General features: G+C 45.7%; 1 protein-coding gene across 3 annotated transcripts in view; it reads left to right on the top strand.

The window, feature by feature from the left end:
* The window catches only part of MEIS1 (Meis homeobox 1), a 115,126-nt gene that overhangs the window by 47,671 nt on the left and 43,725 nt on the right, over nucleotides 1-23,730 (top strand). For all 3 annotated transcript variants that reach the window (XM_082480374.1, XM_082480375.1, XM_082480376.1), the window contains exon 8: nucleotides 12,719-12,864. In XM_082480374.1, the coding sequence (XP_082336500.1) occupies nucleotides 12,719-12,864 (146 nt within the window). The remainder of the gene's footprint in view (nucleotides 1-12,718; nucleotides 12,865-23,730) is intronic.

Below are 23,730 nucleotides of genomic sequence, written 5' to 3'. Positions count from 1 at the left end.
TCTTCTAATTGATACTGCATGCGTGGGAAGGGCACGGGGATGTTGCTGGTGTTTGTCTAGGCTGTGCATGCATGGTGTGTCCTGCTCCTCAACTGTCCTTCCCATTGAGAAGCACGTCTTGAAAGTTGGGGTGAGAAAGATGGGGTGTGCAGTAGAAAGGTATTCCTTGGTAACCTCAGCTGAGAGGGTACCATCTGAGCAATGGGATATTTGGCAGAACCATTTTGAGGGGGAAGCTGGTGACTTTGTAGGCACCTCCAGGCTGCCCCAGGAGGAGACAGATGGAGTGGTGAGCTGGGCAGACACAAGTCCTCTTCCATCACCGATGGGTGGAAGGGGCAAGATGAGGTCTTCAGCCCTTTCAACAAGGATGAGGTTGCTTCAGCAGAAGAGCAAGTTTATTCATCCACGTGGTCTGTACCTGCCGAGGGGAAGTTGATGCCTGTGGTTTTCAGCCTGCCAGAACCTGAGGTTTTCTTTAACTTCCTTGGTTACTCATTCATGTCATTTAAAGTACATCAGATTACTAAAAGCAGGCAGTTTTTGCTTTCTATCCATTTCTACCACTGTTGCTATTAGGGATAATGACAAATGGTGTGAATTGAAAAACACAATCCACCAGAAATCTTTTTGGCTTGCTTTTTGAAGGCTGTTTGAATCTGTGTTAGGTTTGGTTGGGTTTTTTTTAGCTTTTTGCTGTGACCCAGCTTTGCTTTGAGCTTTCTGTGGGATTTTGGTTAAGCGTTCTTATTGCGAAGGAATGGAGTCGAAGAGAGAGAAATGGAAATGACCGAGTTACCTCCTTCCCATCCATCGTCCTTCTTACAGTGGTTTACCCACCTTTGATGCCACTAGATGTAGTGACATAAATAATACTTAAATTCTGGAGAGCACCAGAAATTTTTCCCTTTTCCCATCAGTTTGCCTACTCAAGGTAATCCTGGGTAGCTGATGTCTAGGAATATATAGTGATGGAAGATGGAGGTGAAAGTAAGGCACGTGTGCACCTGTGGGTGATATTCAGGGGAAGTTTTTAAGTGTCCAGCATTGATCTAACTTTGCTTTCATCTTCACTGCATGGTTTGGACCCTCTGACATCTGTTTGTTCCTGGATGATTTGCATTTGGGTTTGTTGTTTGTTTGTTTGAATTTGGAAAAAAAAAAAACAAACACCACCCTAACCTATAACTGCACTGTAAAACAAACAGCAAAACACCAGAAGCTGTGATGGAAAGTCATAGGAAACCAAAAACACAGCAGTGACAGGAATACATTAAGCTGGAGCCGAAGGGGATGTGCCAACTTAGTAAGTCTGAAGTGTCTGCAAAGGGCTGTCAGTGCCTTCGTGTCCCCGGGGTGAAGGGAGCTCAGTTTTGGTGCTGAGCCTGGTGGCCAGTGCCTGACCACGAGGAGCAGGGTCAGGACCCCCCCCTCCCCATCACCGTTGCTTCTCTGAAGGGCTTTCCAAGCCTTCTTGAGGTTCCAGGTGTCGGAGTCATGCCAGCCGCCTGGATGTGCAGGGCTTCTTGTAGAAACCCAACCTGCCCATGGTTCCGCCTCACCTCCTCGCACTCAAGGGGTGTTAGCAGGGCACTGAGAAAGCAGATTCTACCTTTTTGGGGGGGGAGGTGTTTGTAGAAGAAGGGAAGTTAGTTGTTGGCGGTCATTGCTTGATCCCTCTCAGCCGTGTAGAGCAAGGGAAGCCGGGGCAGAGCAAGTAGCCCTCTTCTCCAGCGACCGCTGCTGCACCGTACCCAAATTGGGGCTTTTTAACCCCAGTTTGCGTAGATGGGCCCATGTGCAGTTTCGGCTGGCCACCGCTAGCCATTGTGCTTCAGTTGGTGCAGAATGACACCCATGGGTGGCCTCCATCTCTGGTGCCATGCTCTACCATGTGCTGCCCATGTTGAGCCACGGGAGAGGGGGTGGGAGATGATTTCTGAAGGCACCCCTGTCCCACTCCCTGTGCCGAGGGGAGGGCAGCGGGAGCCGTGCAGGCAGCGGTGTGCCTTCCCGCTGGCCGCCAGAGCCGACGCCACCGCGCCTTCGCTCTAAAGCCCAACTTCAGGTTTGTTTTTCCCATTGTGGGCTTTTTTTTTGTTTTTAAGCGCTGCCTCATCAGAGCAGCTTTGCCTTTTGTGTTGGAGAGGGACAGTGAAGTGGAAGAAAATTTTGAGTGAGCTTGGCTCTGCCAAATCTACTTATCTCCTTTTGGCTTCTGCACCTCCTTCCCGAGGAGCAGCCTCCCGCTATTGTCACGGGCCCTCCAGAGTGACCGGCTTTTGCTGGAAGAACAAGAGCGGCGGATTTAAGGCACTGGGCAGCAAGGGGAAGTGGGGACAGCCTAAGAAAAACATTATTAATTCCGTCTGTGCCCTTCCCTTAAAAGGTCTGACAGAGGGTTGCTTATTTTGTAATTAAGGTGTTTTTTCCTGAGCTGATGATGTGCGTGGTAACGTAAGGTTTTGTCTTTGGAAAGCGAAGGAGGCTTCTCCTGAGCATCCCAAGCAGCGCTAGGTCAGGGTGAGGGAAGGAAACTCACTGTGCAGTCCAAATGCCATCCATTCAGTCATGTTTGCAAATATTTCTAATATTTGCTTAGAAAAGAGGAGGATAAATGTTTTGGGTCTGATTCCTGCCCTGTTTATGTGGACCCCAAGTACTGGGCAGGTACTCCCAGCAGGTCGAGGGAGGTGATTCTGCCCCTCTGCTTTGGTGAGATCCCACCTGGAGTACTGCGTCCAACTCTGGGGGTCCCAGCATAAAAAGGACATGGACCTGTTGGAGCAGGTCCAGAGGAGGCCACAAAGATGCTGTGAGGGCTGGAGCCCCTCTGCTGTGAGGACAGGCTGAGAGATTTGGGGTTGTTCAGCGTGGAGAAGAGAAGGCTCCAGGGAGACCTTATTGCAGCCTTCCAGTGCCTAAAGGGGGCCTACAGGAAAGATGGGGAGGGACTTTTTACAAGGGCCTGTTGTGATAGGATGAGGGGTAATGGCTTTAAACTAAAATAAGGTAGATTTAGACTAGATTCAAGAAAGAATTTTTTTCCAATGAGGGTGGTGAGACACTGGAACAGGTTGCCCAGAGAGGTGGTACACACCACATCCCTACAAACATTCAAGGTCAGGTTGGACGGGGCTTTGAGCAACCTGGTCTAGTTGAAGATGTCCCTGCTTATTGCAGGGGAGGTTGAACTAAATGACCTTTAAAGGTCCCTTCCAACCTAAGCTATTCTATGTAATGGTTCTTCTGGGTGGATGTGGACAGCCCTCTTCTCTGCCCTCCTTTCCCTAGCTGTGAGATACAGGGTCCCCCATCGGGAACCACCAGGCTGCCTCAGAAGGCTTTTTGGATTAACCCTCTGTAGCAAATGGAAATTGTCTTCCTCTTGGTTTAAGTACGAAGAAATAATTGATTTGCACCTGAAGATCAAAGCCAGGGGTCTTTTTTGCTAACTACCTAATCAAGAGGTTTCAGTGGCTATGATCTTTTGGAGTAATGGCTGCAGCAAGTGGAAATTTATAAGGTTGTGTGAGATGATGGGTGGTTTTTTTGAAGCATAGGGAATGGCAGCTGAGATGTTACTACTGTCAAAAGAGGAAAGGTGGATGAGATGGGGGCAATTTATTCTCATCCCTTTTAATTCTGCCTTTTGCAGTTGCAAAGTGACCACTGTGTGTGGGGAAATAGAGTGTGCGGTCCTGCCATGGCATGCAAAGTGAAGTTTAATGTTAGCTTTCTTTTAATCTTGTCTTGGTTTTAATTGTCAGATGTTACTGGGGGACTAGGGACAGGGAAAATAACAACTTACTGGTTTTCGTACTACTTTACAATGGGTAACGGGAGTAGAATAAACGCATTGCACATCAGCAAGAACTTTTTAACTTGACACAAACCACGTGGGAACTTCCAATTGCAAATATCTCACATGGACTTGGTAGGTCATGAATCCTGACTTGCCTGAGCTGCAGCTAGACTAATTCTCTCCTGCTCATCATGGCTATATGACTCCTGTGACATATGAGATCCAGCCCTGCAAAAGAAGATTTGGGGAAAAAAGAGTCTGAACTGTAGTTGCTGCAGGGCACACTGCAGCTTGGGCCAGGTTCGGCTGGTCTTGCATTGGCCCAAAAGAAAATGCTTTAGTTTGGTTCAACCATGCCAAGCATTTTGGTTTGTCTTGCCCAACAATTAAATTTTTTAAAACTTTTTTCAATAGAAGAACCTCGTTTTGAATGGTTTGGACAGCATCAAGGTTCTGGCCCACATTGTCTATTGTAAAACATGAAACCTGCATCATCATCTCCTCTGGAGCAGGCGTGCAGGCTGGGCCCAGGGCAATTTAGCTGTGTTTAGGGAAGGAAGCCTACTTAAATGCTCTGCTATAATAAACTGTTTCTACAGATAATGCGTCCCTTAGTCTATACGTAATATGCTTCTGATCTTTGTTTTGAGCCTCTTATAGCTGCTTGTGCTCCATCCAACAGTCAAGTGTCTTAGGAGCTGGATAAACACAAAGATAGAACCAGTTGTTAAGGAGCTATAGAGATTTACAGAAGTTGACCTCGTGGCCATTTGGGATATTAGTTGGGCATGTTTCCCCCATGGCAGAGCAGTCCTGTGCTCCTCCTGCTTTGCGCTCCTGCTTTGCAAGGGAGTAAGGCCAACCGAGTCCAACGGTGGACTTACCTGTGTCTCAGCTGTATGTGGTTGACTTCTCGTGGAGAAGGCAACTGGTGGGACCCATAGCTGGGAGGGTCAGCTCTACCGCTGAGGTTGGAGAGAACAGGTTTCAAAAAAAGACCGATATTTGAACAAAATGAGGGAATGACTGAAAAACAGCCTTTCCCAAGAAGTGATAGGGTCATCGTGCTGGCTTTTAGGTTAGGAAAAAACCCACAACTGTTTAAGCTTTTTACCATTCTTGGTTAAACCAGGATGTTTTTCTGTTTAACCAGATACTTTTCTGTTGGGTATTTGCTTCCAACTGCTCAAAGTAAACTTCTGGAGCTGGCAGCAGAAAGTTGTTTGCTTCCCATACAATGAATTGCTTTCTTTTTAATACTTCATTTGGCACATAGATGCACAGCTCCAGAAATACCACACAACTTACCCATAATAGGGGAGTTTTCTGAACCCCATTAAGGAGAGCTATGTTGTGCAGGAAGAGAGGTTTCCTTCATTTCAGCCGTAAAAAGCTTCTGAACAAATGAAAATTAGTAAAATCTGTGGGGTTTTCCCCCTATTCTTCAGTGCTGTTTTTACTCCTTGCGTAGACAACTAATTTGCTCGTTGCTTGCCTGATGGGAATTCAAGTCAAAAAGAAGGATCGAGTTACTAGAAAAAGGTGCTCCTGTCTCTAATGAACAAAGTGTCTCTAAAGAACAAAATTAAAGAAGAAAAACTTTGAAAATTTGTCAAATGCCAGAGTGTAATTTATACTCGTCCGGGTTACTCCATCTATGAATATTTGTGTAGGATATTTTTGCAACTGTTTTTCCTTTAGAATCTTGTAAATATGGATAGTATCTGTGACTGACAACCTCCTACTGCTTATGTCATGGTCTGAATCCTTGCATGAAACATGCACTGCATCTCCTTAAGAGATGCGTGCAAACCCAAACACATGGTATTTGTTCCTTGCTAATGCTCATTTTCAACCTTGTTGTTCCTCATTAACTTTTTATTGAGTATATTTGAGAAGGCTTTTTCCTTAAGGAATAAGGAAAAAAAAAACCAAAATGGTCCCTTGTCAACACCACGTTTCAAATTCACAAGCAGACCTACATCATTGTTGTAAATCATTTTGGGGGCTGTTCGGTAGGCCGTTCAATGCGCTGAGACGATTGCTGTTGACCTCAGGAACTCCTGGAGTTGGCACTTCCATGACATCTGGCTAATTGTGTATCCAAACTAATAGAAAGTGTTTTTCACAATAAAGAAATTGCACCGTTACTTGAAGCTTTCTGAAGTACCTTTTTGCTGGTAGCCCCATCGTCAGCTCACGTGCCTTGCTTGGGCATTGGCAGGTTGAGAGCAGTCAGAGTGGGTCAATGTTACATATGCAATATATATGTGTGTGTGTGTGTGTGTGTGTGTGTAAATTTTAAAATAATGTATTTTGGGGAAATCTTCTAAACTCATGGGCTTTTTATAGAATCATAGAATGGTTTGGGTTGGAAGGGACCTTGAAGATCATCCATTTCCACCCCGCCTGCCATGGGCAGGGACACCTCTCACTAGACCAGGTTGCTCAAAGCCCTGTCCAACCTGGCCTTGAACACCTCCAGGGATGCAGGTTCCACAGCTTCTCTGGGCAACCTGTTCCTGTGCCTCACCACCATCACAGTGAAATGTTTTTTCCTAATATCTCATCTAAATCTACACTCTTTCATGTCAAAACTTCTAGTTCTCCTCCCCCAAAAAGTACAACTTAGATTACCAGTTGGGTATGCATCCCCAGACTGTGCCAGTGCCTTCCAGCTCTCTTCTGGCATAGCTGAGCCCTCAGACCCCTGTGCTTGTCTTCTTCCCCACCTCGCTGTAAGGAGGAATGATCACTTCTGAGTAGTGAACTTGTCCTCGCGTGTCCTGTCAGTGTTTAAGAGGCATTTGGATAATGCCCTTAACAGCATGCTTTAACTTGGTCAGGCAGTTGGACTAGATGATCGTTGTAGGCCCCTTCCAACTGCAATAGTCTGTTCTGGTTGCAGACACAAATATTGGCCACCCTGACTCACATCAGAGTCGTCTGGGTGTGATTTTTGCTCACCACATTCCTTTGCTGAATTGGAGCTGATTGTGTCAGAAACAAATGAAAAAAAAAAAAAACAAAACCAAACCTTCATATTCTTCTTCAATTGCCCAAGTCCATTCAATGCTGGTGGTCTGAAATGACGATCCTTGTTTTAAGTCCTGTGAACAGTAGGTTGTGGCAGATTCCTTCTCTCTTGCTCTTGTTTTGCAAAAAAAACCCGACTTGTTGCATCCTTGGACCTGCTTTTTGAGAGTTGATAATTCTGTACCTTATAGAAAAATTACATTTCCCACGTGGGCCTGGTTTTGCTCTGCAAAAAGTCAGCATGGTGGATGTGTTGGTACACAGCAAAGGGGTGATGTGTTTCTGTGAGGGATAATATAGGTAAAGGTGCGGAAATTATAATAGTTACTCTAAATCAGCACAGAGCACTGAAGACAGTTTAAAGAAAGTCGTTTTGCCACTGAAAATCTCTCTGCTACATTATATTGCTTGAAGTTATTTAGGAATCCAGCTTTCCTGGAAAGGTTGCGAAAGAGATTTGAGTTCTTGGAGGGGTTGAAAGAGAAAGGAACCAAGAGAGCTGTGCACGGACAGTGAACAGTTAAATATTTTGGCTTAGATAATGTAGGATTTCTCATGCTAGTAGAAACAGGAATTTGAGGAACTCATGTCTAAATGCTTTAAAAAAAAATTGTGATAGAATTTAAAAAAAAAAAAAAAACACAGTACCCAAAAGCCCACAAACTTTGGGGCACCGTTAGGTGTTTCAGTTCATAGCACTGAAAACATTGCAAGTCTAGTACAGGAGTCAATGGGTTTCGTCCAAACACAACGGATGTTTAAATTATATTAGCTTATTAAATGCAAAAAGTAAGTGCAAACCATAAAGTTCTTCCAGGAGGCAGAAGCTGCTTTTAACAGGAGAGATTTGGGAACAGAAAAGTAAGTTCAGTTGATATGCATTGAAACTTTTGGAGGACACTGGTTTAATGGAGCTGTTCAGTCCAGGGGGCACCTAAAGGTGTTCTGGGTCTTTCCCAGGGCTTCTGGGTTACGTTTGTTCCACGTTTTCTTCCATGACCTCCTTAAAGCAGTGGATTTCGGTGCTTAGCTAGAAGTGGACTGGAAAAGCTGTGGAAGGTGGCGCTCATCGCGTGGCTTGGTGGACCTCAGCGAAGCTGGTGCCCTCCTCTCACCCCATCCCAGCCAATTGAACAGTGGACCCCGAAACCTCTCTCAGCTCTTGTGACAGAGGTGTGGGAAGCAGGCTTTATTAGGAATAGTATGTTTTGCTTTGATATAAAAATGTTCGTGCTCTAAACACGGATTCGGTCCTAGTACAGGGCTACATGCGGTGAGAAAGAACCTGTTGGGTCTGGTGAAGATCTGGCAGTAAACCTGTATTTGGCACTTTGCTGTTAAGATTTCTGGTCACTTTAAGTCGTTTGAGGGGGGCGTTCGTCTAAAGAGCCTCATGCAAAGGCATGGATTTTCTAGTCGAGCGAAGGGGCCAGGGCATTTGAATGTCCAACCTTTTTAAAACGGCCCCGACTCAGGTTGTCGGACTATTCATGTGGTATCTGGGCAGCTTCTTATGGTAGAGGTCTGAGGATGGTTTCAGGAGCTGGGGCGACTGGAAGTTGCCCAGCTCTGCCTTCCCAACGCTGCAGGGCAGTGACGGCTTCGTTCAGTTCATTTTGGCGTGGAAGGGGAAGGAGGAGGCGAGGCTTTGAACCACCACCTCATTCCTCCAACAGCGTGTGCCAACCTGCTCTCCAGAAACACCGGTTTTGCCACCAAAGGTTTATCATGCATCGCCCAGGACAAAGAGAGCGTCACCCCCACTCAAGGAGCCGCTGTAAACCCCCCGTCACCCTTTGCTGCTTCCGCCTCCTGATTTTTGGGGGGAGGTGGGAGGAGAAGGGAAGTCATAGGAGGCCATGGCGGCAGGGAAGGGGGATACGCGGCAAGAGGCCTGACCCATTCAGCAGGGCTGAATACGATAAACGCCGCTTTATCCTTTCTTGAAAGGAACAGGATAGTGCGGCCTAAATGCCTGGGTGTGCTTAAATAGGCAACTCCGGGACGCCGGAGTCGAGGGCGTTTGAAATCGGAGCTGCCCGACAGCCGGGGAGCTGCCACAGGTCACCTGCCTCGCTCCATGGGGACCGGCCCAGGTCTGGCAAGAAATCGGCCACAGACGAATTGTAGTACAAATTCCTTTCTTTGTCGGTTGGCCCCTTTTCGCTAGACCGTGGCCTATAAAAAAAAAAAAAAAAAAAAAATTGTGTAAAACCAATTCTTAAATATTGTTGGAAAGGGCAAATGGCTACGCTGAAAGGTCTGACAGGTTTGACGTATGGTGCCTGGTTTTGCGCGCTGGGGAGCGGGCACGCGGAGCCTGGGCTCTCCTGCTCCTCGGCTTCTTTTTTTTTCCTTTTTTTTTTTTTTTTTTTTTGGTTAAAATACCGTCTAGTCGCTGCGCTCCCAGCCATTTGACGGGCGGCGAGTCTGCTTCAGTGATCTCAAATCCTTTTAGACTAATTTGCGAGCGAGCAGAAAAACGGCTCGCACCTTCGGATCCAGCGCTCGAAACCGGAGAGTCAGGTACTGCCAATTAAAGTGTCGTTTCCCACCATCATATCAAGACGGATTACTGGCGGTGCCTCTGATAATGTCACGCCGTGCCTAAAGAGGAAGCTAGATGGAGTTTCTCCACGGACAAAGGATCCGCGTGGAGCGGACTCCTCAGTGGACAGAGGGTGCGTGGCGCGCGGTGTAGAGGCCCAGCTCCGCTTCTACCCTCTCCCCTCCACCACCTCCCAAAATAGCCACGGGCCATTTTGAAGAGCCTCTGGCCCCTCAGTGGCTGGCCTACTAGTTAATTGCCACACGGAACTTGGTGACACACGGGCAGATAATATGACATTTTCGGTTTCTGTCACTAGCGAAGGCCACGGCGTTGCTTGCGCTAGTTGCTAAGAAGCTGTCAGAAACCATTAGCAGCTGGCTAAAGTTGCCCTATGGCATTTCCTCATGGCATCAGCAAAACAAGCATAAATCACCCAGCGGAGCCTCCCCACTATCCTAATGAGGCTGTAAGCTTGTTTATGGACTAGCATCATTTCTATGATTATTTCCACCTTTTCAGTTTCGCCTTCATTTTGGCGGCAGGAGAAGTCAACTTCAGGAACGGAGCCGCCGTTGACATTTTTGCAACCGCGGTTCGTAGCTGCTACCGTGTGGCTGGTCAGCGGCGCTTCATGTTTGCGGAGCGATGTTTAAAAAGAGGGAAAGAAGTTGGGGGGGGAATCTCTGGAGACCTCACGGAGGTGAGCATATCGGGTTGCAAAGTAGATGGAAATGACTAAAATCCACAATTGACCGTTTAGACTTCTCTCTGTGGTTTCGGTCTTTACAGGATCAATTTTCCATTTAAAAAAAAAAAAAAGAAAAAAAAAAAAGTGGAAGAGGTTAAACAATTTATAAAAGTCTAGCGAAGCGTTTGCTCTCAGGATAGCCGGGTGCTTTCTTACCCTTTCACTTTCTCTAACTTGTGTCGGACGGGGCCAGGGTTTATTGTTTTAGGCTTTTCTGAACATGCACCAGTATTTACACTGGATTGAAAGCATTTGCTTCCAATGAAAATCTTGTCTTAGATTACAGCCCAGCAGTGTAATTTCCCTCCCAGATGGGAGTAAAGTAGCAGTATTTGCCTAAAAACAGTAGGAAGAACAAACTGTGCATTAAGCCAAGGCTGTTTTTGGCTTGAGCTAATGATGTAACAGAAACCTTTTATTTGGGATAGGTCACCGCCAGGGATTGAAGGAGGTGATCTGGCTCGCGCTTGAAAGGTTTCTCCATTGTATCTACATAAGTCTTCACTTAAAAAATCCTGTCCCTAATGCTTCTGCTTTCATACGGCAGAAATAAACAGGAAAGGTTCTGGGGAGTGTTATAGGTGGAATGCAGAAAGCTTTTCCTCCCCTAATGGAGGATATAATTCAGGTGCCCCGGAGGCATGCTTTCAGGAATTCTCTTGCCCGAGGTAATGGGAAGCTAAGGCTGCTTGAAGGCCTTGATTATCTATTGATGCACAAAGCTGGAGGGGGGGGGGGGGGGGGAAGGAAAAAAAAAAACAGTCCTCTCCCTTGGATTATAGTAGATATTTCCATAAATTATCAATGAGTCCTCCCTCCCGTCAGGCACAAGGCGCTGCCTGCTAAATTAATCTGAAGGGGGTTTGAAATGAGGAGAGAGTGTATTTAAAAAAAAATAGGGGGGGGGGGGAGGGAGGGGGGGAGGATTGCAGGGAGGTGGTGAAAGGCAGTGTCATTAGGTTAGAAGCTTTTCATTTTTAATCGATGAATGCGTAATACTTTTCTTTTCCTTGTTTGCCTCTCGTGGACAGAAAGTGGATTAGCCCGTAGAATTTTAAATGCTGTTGAGTTGTTTCCTTTGCTCATGTTTCTTTTATGAATTATTATTTTATATGGTGAATTGCTTCTCTGTATAAAAGCCCTTTTTTATATGCCAGGCTTTCAAAGAATTTGTCGGATATCTGATTTCTTCATAAAAATCTTGTTTGTTTCTGTAACTACCCAAAGTTACCATTTCATTAAAGACACAGGCCAAGTCATAAGGACAATTATAAATTTGCCACGGTCAGTGAGGTACTAAAAATATAACACTAATAATAACTTTTTATTTTTTGGTACTGAAAGCTGTTTAACAAATCATAATTTTGACAGTCTACATCCTTTTTTTTTTTTAAAAAAAATATAATTTATTTTTATCCTAACAGAGATAGTTTTGATTCAGCCCAATTCAGATGACTTTCTTGATCATTCTCACCCAGGGGGTGTAAAAAAACACTTGCATAATAACATCACAACTCCACGGTTGCTACAAATACAGTGTCCTCAGCAGCTGGGGTATACCCTTCAGTCCAGAACGCAAAGGCTGATTCACTCTGCGGACTTGTTTATAAACCGCTTTTGGGGTTTGAAACAAAAATTGCATGCAAACGGGCCGGGCACTGCAACTTTGGTTTTCCTTTGAGCCGTCGCCCACCAGCCCAGTCCCAATTTGGCTGGTTACGTCCTCCCGCGGATACGTTGCTAACGGGACGAGAACTGTCCGAGACCCTCTCTGCATTAAGGGAATTCATTCTGGATTGGTTGTTGTTTAATGGGAGCAGACACCTACGGCGGATATGGCGCTCCGACGCAAAGTGGGGTGTTCATTCTCACGGTGTACGGCAAATTGGTACCTACTTATCCCAGTATGAATTTCTTTCGGCTGGGGCTGGCAAGAGGGGAGGCCAGTTAGCTGCCCACCTCCCACCCAAAAAGTCAGGGGGAGTCGGACATCACTAAAAGACTTAATAGAAGCGATGCCCCAATCCTCTGGTTGTTTGGGAATTCAAGGGGAGAATATGATGTTGAAAAAGAGCTGCATTCACCCCGCTTTTCTCATCCCAGGGCGGGACGGGGCACCCGGCTTCACGCACGTCATGGGGATGGGACACCATCGATGCTTTCCTAATTGCCATCTCAGCCAAAGTAGCCGATTGGGATAAATTTTGGGATTTTGACCTAGTGTGAAGAAAAGCCACCGTTTCCACCTTTGCAAGCTGGATGCTTGCAAAATATTTTATTTATTTATTTTTTAAGCACTTTGGGGTTACAGTGCTGAATCCAGTGGCAGAAGTGGTCGCACTGTCCTTCAGGATAAACCAGAACGGGGCCGACACAGTCCTGTGACCCTCCCTCTCCCTATGTCTCTTCCCCTCCCCATCCCACCCCCACCCTCTCCATCCCCTCAACCCCTGGTGAATTACTGTGTTAAAGAATTTATACTTCATTTAAATATTCATGCAGTTTATACCCAAAGCCAGGCTTCGGCTGAAGTATATAAAGGTAGCATAAGTCAAAATTTGATTCACTATATTTACAGGTGACGGCTTGGACAACAGTGTAGCTTCCCCCAGCACAGGTGATGATGATGATCCAGATAAGGACAAAAAGCGACATAAAAAGCGTGGCATCTTTCCCAAAGTAGCCACAAATATCATGAGGGCATGGCTGTTCCAGCATCTAACAGTAAGTGAACTCTAGATCACATATGCAAAATAAAACATGGAAAATGTCATAGTTGTGGTAGTCATAGAAAGCAAAAAAAAAAAAAAAAATATATATATATACGTATGATGTTACTCATAGGTAGCTCAGGGAACTTTTCCGAGCAGAGTTGTTGTTGTTGTTGCCTCATTTGCTAGATGCCAGGGGAAGAGCACGGAGCGTTTTGGGTTTTTTTTTTTATGGTTTTGGGTTGGTTTTTTTGTGTGTGTGTGTTGGGTTTAGATGATTTTTTTGTTAGCTTTTTTTCTTTTTTTTATTTAATTTTTTTTTGGGGGTGGGGGGGAGGGGTGGGGAGTCGAGTCGCAGTTGTTAACAGGACGTCACCGCAAAGTGTGACTAAGCTTATACTAATAACTTCGGAGACCTGTCCTGCCCCGCTGCTCACGCAGCTGCGGCTCCCCTTAGCTGACGTGGGAATCGCTCCTTCCGAGCCGAGAGCAGCTCTCGGCCCCGGGTTCTGCGCTCCGGAGAACCGCGGAAAAGAATTGGGGAGCTTAAAAACAAAGCAAAAAGCAAACAAAGGCCTTATTCAGCTATTTGTCAGAGATCATCAGAAGCTTCCCGATGAAAGGTCTGAATGTATCTGGTTTAATAGCAAAGTGTAATTTTTTTCTTTGAGACGTTCTCATTCCCAGAGTGTAAGTTTACCCCTGTATTTAACGTTATAATGGGGTGGGGGATGCGCAGCTATTTCTGTTGCCACAGCTACTTGTATGTTTTGGGGTTTTTTTGTGGTTCCTGGGATTAGAAATCAAAGCTCTGGACAGGTGTGTGGGGTTAAACTGGATGCCGGAACTTCTTTCGAGGCTTTATATTGTCTACCACGCCTTCTAACGTTAGCCTTTAGCGAAAGTGTTTCTGACGCCATTCTCCTTTTTCATCAAATTGTGGCAATTTGTTGCTGGGTTTCTTCCACCTGGGGGGGACGTGGGCCTTCGGGCCCTGGGGTTTTCTGGCTGAGTTTTTCTGCGCCAGGAGGATGAGAGAGGTGTCTGCGGGCAGTGGCGAAGAACGACTCTCGCCTCTAATCCCGGCAGTTGACTCTCTCCCCTGCCTGTAGTTAGGGTCAGGATGAAACCAGAAGCCCCGGCCAGCTTGCCCGGCCCCGCTTGGGAGCCCTGCCAAGGGTATACTCATAAATCGGAGGGAAGCGCTCACGCATATCGCCCCTCCGTCCCTGTTCCCCTCCCCTGCTGAGCCAAGAAACCAGATATGTGCCATGACTCTTGTCAGCACGGGGATCAGGCGGGGGGAATCCTGCCCCGTGCGGTCCTGGTTGCTATGAATGAACCTTCGTGTTGGAGCAACTCCTCCTCCAAAGTGGGAGAGGATATCTCCAAGTTAATCTCTGTCTCTGGCAGACTCTAGGTCAGGCGTGCCCCAGCTTTGCCAGCTCCTTAGCCCTGTTCCCGGTGCGTTCAGTGCATCACTTCCAAAGCTGGAGGTCCCTTTTGGTTGTGGTGGCTCCCCAGTTCTAGGTCCTCACCCAAGATGAGGTGGGCCCTGGTGTCTCTCTGTGGGTAGATGTGAGGTTAAGGTCATCTGCCTCCAAAACGGTCCAGGGAGGCTGTGCCGGCAGTGATGCTCACACCGTTCTGATGTGGCCAGTGTAGGTTCTGGTTTGAGGAGATGCCCTGGAAGTTTTGCAGTCAGGACAAGGCACACCGGGGGACACTGAGCAACTGCATGTCAGTCCCTCATAGTTCCCAGCTGAGGATTTGTTACTGTTATTAATAGTATTTTTTCTTGGAAGTAGCCTGTTGCTGTGTTTGTACTAATAAATTAAACATCACCCGTTAAACTGCTGGAGCAGTCTCCGACATGGTCTCAGCCTGGGCCAGCTACCACCCTCCAAACCCATTCCTGGGAGCACGGCAGAAGATAGCAGGGGTAATACTCCCGAAAGACCTCGTGGCAGGAGCTACCCTCTCTTGAGCATTTAGTTACGTGGGCTTGACCCAACTCTGCTGCTGCCTTCATGCACAGTCTCGGGACCAGAGGATGGACCCTGTCACTGGTTCATCTAGATTGGGTGTAGGGTACAAGTGGCTTTTCGCTCTTCTCCTGTGTGGTAATAATGCGCAAAAGAGAAGAGGAGAGTGCCTGCGGAGCTTGCTGCAGTGCTGGTAGCTGCCCCTGGGAGACAACATCTGGACCATCTTGTAAAGGTGGTCTCTTCTTCTGAAAGGCTCAAATATGGAAAGAATTCCCCCAGGACCTATGCGATGAAGTTGCTGCATTTTCTACCTTGCAGCACCAAGCTAAAGCTCGCTTGAAAACCCCCGCCATCCCAGCCAGGTGAAGTGTGCAGATTTATTGCAGGGCAGCTTTCTCGTCTTCTGGCAGCATTGTGGTGGCTCCAGGCTTGCTGATGAGCTTGGTAAAGAATTGATCTACCCAGTCCAGCTTTCTCCAGCTAGGACCTCGAGACAGACCTTTCAAAACCCAACAGAACCCTAGGTGGGGTCATGGATAGTTTCCCCAAATTAAAACATTGGCTGGACAACATTGGTAGGTTCTTCCAAGCATGTGTCCCAGCTGGGAGTGCTCTCACTGGAGCGAGACGGCACCAGAGAACCTGTGCCTCCCCAAGAGCAGTGGGTCTTGTGCGTGGCAGAAGATGTCCTCCAGGCAAGCGCGTTGATAACATGGGGCAGAGTCAATGCTACGGTTAGCGCTAGAGCGATATAACACGTTGACAAGCTGCTTGGGGTGCTGTCCTCTTTGCCAAAAAAAAACAACCCTGACCCAAATCATAGCTGCAATCAGCACTGAGGAGTAGGAGGTGAGAGACTGAAGGAATTAAGACTCCGGTTCATTTTTTGGGGGTGTCTGGGCCTCGTGACTGCATTTGTAACCCTACACACAGGCATGACAGTGTCCCCAGCTCGTCTCCTCGCCGAGGACTGGTCAGCTGAGGAAACTAGAGATGCCGTTTTATTTATTTTGGTTTATTTATTTTATTTATTAAAAGTGGATTTCACCTTCCCTAGGGTGGACATGAAGTCCTCCCTAAGACGGGAGGTGAGGAGAGAGAGAAGGGAGGTGGTTCTGTTCAGGCAGGGGACATGTCCGGGCAGGCGATACCTCCCTTTTGCCCTCAGCACTTCACCTGCCTTCGCTTTCCCATTCGGAAAATGGCAGGGATGAAACGAGCGGCGGTTAAATGCAAAATCCAGCATCCCCTTGACCACTGGTGCTTCCTAATTGGGGTGTTAGTTGGGAGCCCTCCTTTGCTAAAGCAAATATTTCTTTTTTTCTTCGCAATTGTAATATTAATACACATCAGTGGCATGGAATTAAACCAAATAGACAGTAATTGCTGTGTCTGTCATACTAATGATTAATGGTTGGAAAGACTTAAAATAAATGTTGGACTAATACAATCTTTTAAAAGTGTATAGGCTGGTTTAATTCCTTCTATACGGTTATTCCATCTCCACCAGTATTAAGTCTTCCTCTGTGCACTGACTTAATTTCCTAAGGTTGGTCCCTTAGTTCTCATTTCCCACTCTGGAGGAAATTCTTTTTTTTTTTTTTGCTTTATTGAAGAAAAAAAATCAAAGGCAAGGCCATAGCCTCTCCGGCTGTTGAAGTGTTTGGGCAATAGTTCCCGCTCAGTGTCACACTGCAGCCTCCCCTTCCCCCCCCCCGCCCACCCACACCCCCCCCCCGTTATTTTGACTGATGTGCAGAACTGAGTTGACGTATGCCCGAAGGGTAGGCAAGCGCAGATGCAGGCAGTATGCTCCGGAACACTTCAGGGGATAAATTTATCCAAATTGCCCCCCCCCCCCTTTTTTTTTTTTTTTTTTTAGTTCCCCTTAGAATAATAACAACAAAACCCATCAGCTAAAACAACAGGAAAAGCTGCGATCAGACTTACACTTAGGACTTTGCAGGGTTTATTTTTAACCATTTGCTATTCTGACTTAATTTGGATGAAATGTCTGGGTTGGAAGAGCTGCCCACGTTGGGCGTTAGTTAGGTGAAATGTAGCTACGGAGCTTGGTGGAATTCTTGATGGTAGATTATGACAGCTGCCTGTAAATTTTGAAGTTCGTGAAACCCGTTTTTAGGATTTTGCTGTAAATTTGAGGTGGAAGGAATGTCCTGTTACTCTTTGGGGGGAAAAAAAAATAAAAAATAAGGCTGCTAATAGTTGGGTGAAGAGGTGAGGACATCCCCAAACTGTGCCCAGCCCTGTGCTGGAGCCAGGCTGCAGAAAGATGCCCTGAGGATAATTTGGGATTGTGCTGCAGCGCGACAACATTTTACGGGCCCTCTTATTTTTATTTTTATTTTTTTTTTAAGTATTATTATTTCTTGGATCGCTTCACATTCAGGGATCAGATCTCACCACCATTTTTCAAGCAGATCTCCTCGCTGTAATGTACAGCCCTCAGCAGGGATTGCAAAATAAGGGAAGAGCTTGGAGGAAGGGAAGGGAAAAAAAATAACCTTGCCTACAACTGTGTAAATTTAACTGTGGCAACGGGATTAGTTTCTGCTTCAACCTGTACTATGTTTTTGTCCCGACAATGGTACCTTTTGGTTGAAAACTGGAAGAAGGGAGTTTGGGAGTGGGTGTGGGTGTGTGTCTTTGTTCGCTCGTTGTGAATTGTCTGCATCCTTTAAATCCAGCTTAATTTAAAATGTTGATATTCAAACCTCATTTTGGGGATTATACGATGTAATTGGTTTGTTATATGATGAGTATTTGATGATCTTCACGTTCATCATCTAATCAGGCAAAAAAAGCCATAAACTTATAATCCCACAAGATGTTTAATAACAATTTAAACTATTGAAGGCTTTATTTAAGCACATTAGGGGATTATAAACTACTTTTTTTTAATGGTGCCAAGAGGTAGATTCAAGGACTTCAAACACCTTTTAAAAAACAAATTGACATGATTTAAAAAAAATGAATTGGCCAAGGATTTCTTTCATGTAAATCCTATAATTTAATCATTATTTTTAAATAAATGCTTTTAAAACAATTTCCTTAAGAGGTTAAATCTTACCGAAATGGGAAACTGAGCAGAAAGTAAGAGACGTAGCTGAAAGATGTTGACTTTACAATAAAAGTGAAAGGGTTTTTTCTATTATGTATCTGGATTTTGAATCTTTATTCATTGCTTGATGCCATTTTATTAAACAAGAAAACTTAGAAGAAGCAATATGCAATCTACTTAGCAAAGCTGTTATTTGTATAAAAGAATTTATATGGAGACAGTTATTTGAAGGAGGGGCTTTCTATCCAAAAATTAGTCTCCATTGCTTCCAGGATGTTATTCTGATAGAAAAATACTGTTACGCCACTTAATTCTATAAGTTTTGTTTACATATGAATATTTTACACGCTAGCAACTTTTTAGGGTTAAAGCACGTGGATTTCAGGTCTTCTTTCATCCTTCTGTCATTATGAGATGTTGCCTTGAGACGAGGAGCGTGGGGTTAGTTTGGCTCCCTGCCCCTTCTCCAAGTGGGATGCTTGTCCAGTTTTGGGAAGGAGTATAGCGAGAGGGCAGATGAGTACAAAACTAGGCTGCTGAAAACATAAAAAAGGGGAAATAATTGGCTAAAACCAGCGAGGATTTTCTTTGCTCTGCTCTCGAGAGAGTTTGGAGGCATTACAACACCCCCCCACCCCACCCCCCAAAGTACAACTTGCAATGGGTTTCCATCCTGCACCAACTGATAATCGCTCTGCAAAATGCCAGTGGGCTCATGGAGCTCATCTGCGTAAAAGGGGTCATATTTCCATGTATTGGACTCCGAATGGGTGGTTGGGGGGGGGGTGTGGGGGGTGTCCCCCTTTATCCCAAATACGCAAGTCTCCTCTTTCACTTGATTTTATTGTGGGTGAAGTTGTAAAAATCTTTCTTCCACATCTGCAAGACTTCTTAGTGGCAGCTGTCCCAAATTCCTGGGAAAAGCCAGGCGTTTTTAGCTCGCCTTGGGTCGCCCGTGCACCGCCATCCCCTCGGGAAGGTGGGAGAGCCGGGGCTCCTCCTGCTCCCACCAGCGGGAAGACTTGCCGGAGCGGCAAGCGAAAGCGTCCAACGCAGGTTGGCGCAAGTAACCCACCGTGAGGGTCCTCAGGTCTCTTCTGTTGGTGGAGGTGCTGTGGCAGTTGTCTTCGACAGGAGAAAATGGGAAATCTTATTACGGGAGAAGATAATTATTCCGAGGCTCTGTCAGAATTGAACTGAGAGCTCCAGAAAGGAGGACAAACAGGATTTGGGTAACTTGGTTTGAATTAACTTCTTAACCCTTCAGCCCTCCCAGAGTTTGATGGAGGACACTGACTGTCAAAACCTTCAGCGTTTTCTTTAATCTTCCTCAAATTCGTTGCTTTGACCTGCTGTCCAGCCTCCAAGGGTCGGTCCGTTTTCTAGCATGGGTGAATTTTGCCATTTTTAAAGAAAACCGGTGGGTTTGGGGGGATACCCTTGGCAGTGCTGCCGTTGCTCCAGTTTCATGCTTTCTTGGAAAGCGCATGTCTCGCGTACTGAAATCTCATGCTGTCCTGTAGATTGTTTAAGTTGCCAGCACTGAGCTATGCTACGAACCTTTGGGTTTAGACCAGAAAGGAAAAATATAGGGTGCTTTAGGCAGTTGGTTCAAGGAAACCAGATTCCTCACTTGGGCTCTTCTCACGTTCAGAAGTGTGGTGTAGTTACAACATCTGGTTTTTTTTCCATATCTGTGATTCAGTCTTATTTCTGATGAAGATAACCATCGTGCTGTCTTAAACTACATGGTATGAGACACCTCTTCTTGGGCTCCTCGCAGGTCTCAGGAACAGCAGTGGTCCAGGGGAGTATTTTGGTTGAAATCAGAAGGTAGCCAACAGCCTGGGCTAGATTTTAGAGAGAGAGTATCTATTCCCAAATGGCTATCGTATCTTTTTCCCAGTTTCCCCCAGTTTCCACCTTGGAGGCACTGCTGTGCCAACGCGGAAGCCACCGGCACATTAAAGAATTGGAATGATTTAGAAGCTGCTGAAACCCATTAGTATTTACACACCAGAAGATTTTCACATCTGAGTAGAAGCGAGGGAATACTGAAAAGTTGAAACATGGTAAACATTAATTCAGATGTTAAATTACACTTGCTCTGGTTGTACTAGAATTCCTTTTGTTTGCATAAATATGCTGGGAAATGAGTTTACCAGCAAGAATGTTTGCAGTAATAAGATTTTTTAAGTCAACAGTAGATGCTTTGCTTTCTTCTCTACACTCTCCTTTCTTTCTGCATTTGCAGCTGTGATATTTTGCGCGTGCAACTTGGTTTTTGAAATTGGCCTCCTCCGGTCAAGGCGCGGAAACACGTTACACGACATGCTGTCTCGCTGCCGTCAAAGCAGACGGACGAAATTCAAGTACCGCGTTTTTGAAGGGGGGAGAGCGGGGGAGGCAAAAAGCCCCACCACCAATTTGTAAATCTGGAAGTATCCACGGAAATATTTTGGCAAATAATTTGCAGTATGAAGTACACCGAAGGCAACAACAGTATCTTGGCAAGCAGTGGGTGAGCAGGAAATGAGGATAAATTCACGGGCTCGGGTTGTTCATTATTAGTTGTTTGTTTAGCTTGTCCTCTAACACGGTTGCTACAAAAGAGCCTATGTTGATTCTCAGATATGTTTATGTATAGAAGTGCCAGCATTAATTTTTTTATTGGCAATCACCTAACTCTTGAAAGAGTTTCACAGCGCACCCGTGTAAGCTAGCGAATGACTTAATCAGATCAGGTAAAGTGCCAAAATATGAGGCACCAAACCAGTTGGGCGCGTATCTGATGAGATGTGTTAATCTGCGGTGTAAGATAAGCTGCCTTTCAAATGGGGTCACATTTGGAAGTGGTACATCGAGTTGTGTAAGATGCATTCCCTTCCTCTGGCATAGAGTACCCTACATCTGTTTGCAGGAACTTAACCCTTGTCTCGAATGAACCGCAACGGCGATGTTGCAGTGGATATAGTCTGTTTGTTGTTCCGGAACGGGCATGAGAAGCGAGTTGGTTTTTTACCCTTTTTAAAAGTTTTGTTCCCCTTTTCCTGCATTTACCTTCAGCTGCGCAGAAGCCGCACTGTTAACAGCTTATACGTTTTTTCTCGTTGCGTGTGTTCAAGAAGCCCTAATTCCTAATATTAACTGGTTGTGTTTCCTGTCTGCCCATCAGAATTACCTGCAGAAAGCTTTTCTTGCAGCATGGAGGATTTTTTTTTTTGTTGATGGAAAGTTAAAATTTTCCGTGGGTGATGCCGTCCCTTCCCCCAAAAGGCTCAGCTGAAAATCCAATTTTCGATAGACGAGCAAACATATTGATGAGACTCATCTTTGCGCTTCCCGCTCCTCCCCCTGTAAGCTACAGCAATGCTAAATATATGTGTGGAGAGAAAGTAAGTAGGCAGAAAAAAGTTTAAGTTAATATGTAGTTATCTAATTTACCTCGCCTTTTGCATCATTGCCTGATTTAGACCCATAGTATTTAGTAGAGAGCTCGTTTCACTTCAGTGGTGGGCCATCATTTTAATAAGGCAAGGTCTAAGAGATTTACCAGCGCATCTTCTGCTTTATGAACCAGAAACTTCTGCCCAGAAAATACTTCTCGGACTTTAGGTACAGCATGAATATTCCTTTTTTTTTTGGTTACTGGTTGACCTTTTCTAATCCAACCTGTACAGCATAAAACATTCTATGTACCAGTGATGGAAAAAGGGAGGGAGTCACACTAGCGGCTCTAAACTGTCGCTTGAGTCACACTGGTAAAACCAAGGGTCTGCTCCTGATGGAAATATGTTTTCAAAGGACTTCTTTTGAACTCTGAAGGGAAACGGTGGGACTCTGCCCTGGGTGGCTCGCTCTGTTCATCACCTAAAGTCAGCTTTGAAGTGAAACTCTTCTTCATAGACAACCTGTATCCATGTCAACCAGAGCTTTTGGGGTCCCTGGGTGATATTTTGGGGAAGCTAAATGCCGTGTGAGATGAATCCGGCCAATAAATAGCTTTGTTGGCAGAACCCTTACTTATTTGCTGGGAACTTTGTGCTGATGCCGGAGTTGCGCCGCGCTTGCGCGGGAATTGCGGAGAGGAGAAACCCTTCATGGCGTTGTTGAAACCCGAGTGCAGGTCCGTCGGTGCAGCAGGTTGTAAAACCCCGGAGAGTTATAAGCTGCAGTCAGGGGCTGAATAATTTCGAAGCCGGTAATAACCCGGATCTTAGGATTCTTATGAATAAAACGCAATTTTAGTAATGTTTTCATAAACAGCGGTAATGGTGGCGGTTTAGTAAACAGTGGCATTAGTTGCATCGAAATTGCACCACATTGGCTTTTAAATTACTCCACCTGTCTGTATGAATAGGATTTTCAATGTCGAGGAACACAGACAGCTGCTGTTAATGTGTTTTGGTGGGTTTGTTGTTTTTTTTTTTTTTTTTTTTTTCCCTCTCCCTGTGCAGCTAATGCTGGCAAATCTACAGCCATTGAGGCCTAGTTTCTGATGTGAAACGGTACCTGACCTCCCGGCTCCCGTGCTACGAAAGGAGCAGCTTTAATTACTAATGGCTGTGGTTTAGTTTTGTACTTGTTGATGTAAAAGATGTCATCTTAGAGCGGCGTCACCTCTGGTTCGCTTCCACCGTGTGACGGTACACCGGCTGCAATTATTTTCAAAATAATTTGTGTTCCTCCGGTGGCAGCTCGCAAGCCAGCCTCGTTAGCGCTCAGATAATTAGCAGGGGTCTGGCCCTCTAGGTCCCTCCGCCCCCGAGTCCCGCCGGCTCCCCCGCACCTCGGAGAGCCCTACTGGGGTGAAATAGGAATTGCGCTTACAAATCCCGTGCGATTTATTAGGTGGGTGTACTACCCAGGAATCCGTGGGCTGAATTCTGCCTGGGGTCGTTCCCCGTTAAACGGGGATGCGGTTGAGCAGTGGTTTTGGCAGTGTGAGGTCCATGGGTGGACTGGATGATCTTAAAGGTCCCTTCCAACCTAGATGATGGGTTCAACCTTCTACGATTGGATGAAACCACCGGGAAGCCGGAGGGGTTAGATGGAGGTGAATCGGGGCGCGCTGCCTCGTCTTGCCGGTTATTAACTCAAGGCTGGCTAACGAGGCTGATGCGCTGCCTGATGCCGTTTCACCCTGGGTTGAGTTTGGGCGGGATGATCCGGTTACCAGCCTCGTGCTGGGCTTTAAAAGGGTTAAAGGCGATAACGGTGCCATTAAAAACCCAGCTTGCCAACGAGCTATTTTGTGTGAATGGTATAAATATAAGATACACTTGTCTGGCTCATTTGCAAGCATTCTTTTTGACTTCTTTCGCACAACTGGTGTTTTTGTGTTTAATTTAACAAGAAATGAGTAGTAAATGAAAGCTGCTGCCTGAAATCCCACTGTGAGCGTGTTTTGCACTTGGCTCCCCAGTGAAAAGGCAATTTGTGAAATTATGTGATAGAGTAATTAGATGAAGCCAGGGCTTCTGATTGTTGCCATGCTTATGTGGTAAAGGTTTGCTAGGGGAAAAAAAAAAAAAACAAAACAACAACAACAAAAAAACCCAACCAACATGGATTATTACCCTGGCAAGTTGGCTCAAAGCTTCTTCATTTATTTGTAAACAGAATATTTAGTGACCGCATAGGAAGTAGCTGTAATCACCAGCTCGTAAAGAAACCACAGCAGAGCTTTTGGATTTTTACAGAGTGCTCATGTAAAATTTAAGCTGGGAGGCAGAATCCCTGTTAATGTAATTAGGATCTAATTTACCACCCTTTGCACACAGATGTAATAATGTCTAGATATTTATTC

Source organism: Vanellus vanellus, assembly GCF_965231255.1.
Source record: "Vanellus vanellus genome assembly, chromosome: 3".
Classification (NCBI taxonomy): domain Eukaryota; kingdom Metazoa; phylum Chordata; class Aves; order Charadriiformes; family Charadriidae; genus Vanellus; species Vanellus vanellus.
Note: the sequence above shows the minus strand (reverse complement) of the source record. Positions and strands in the feature narration are given on the sequence as shown.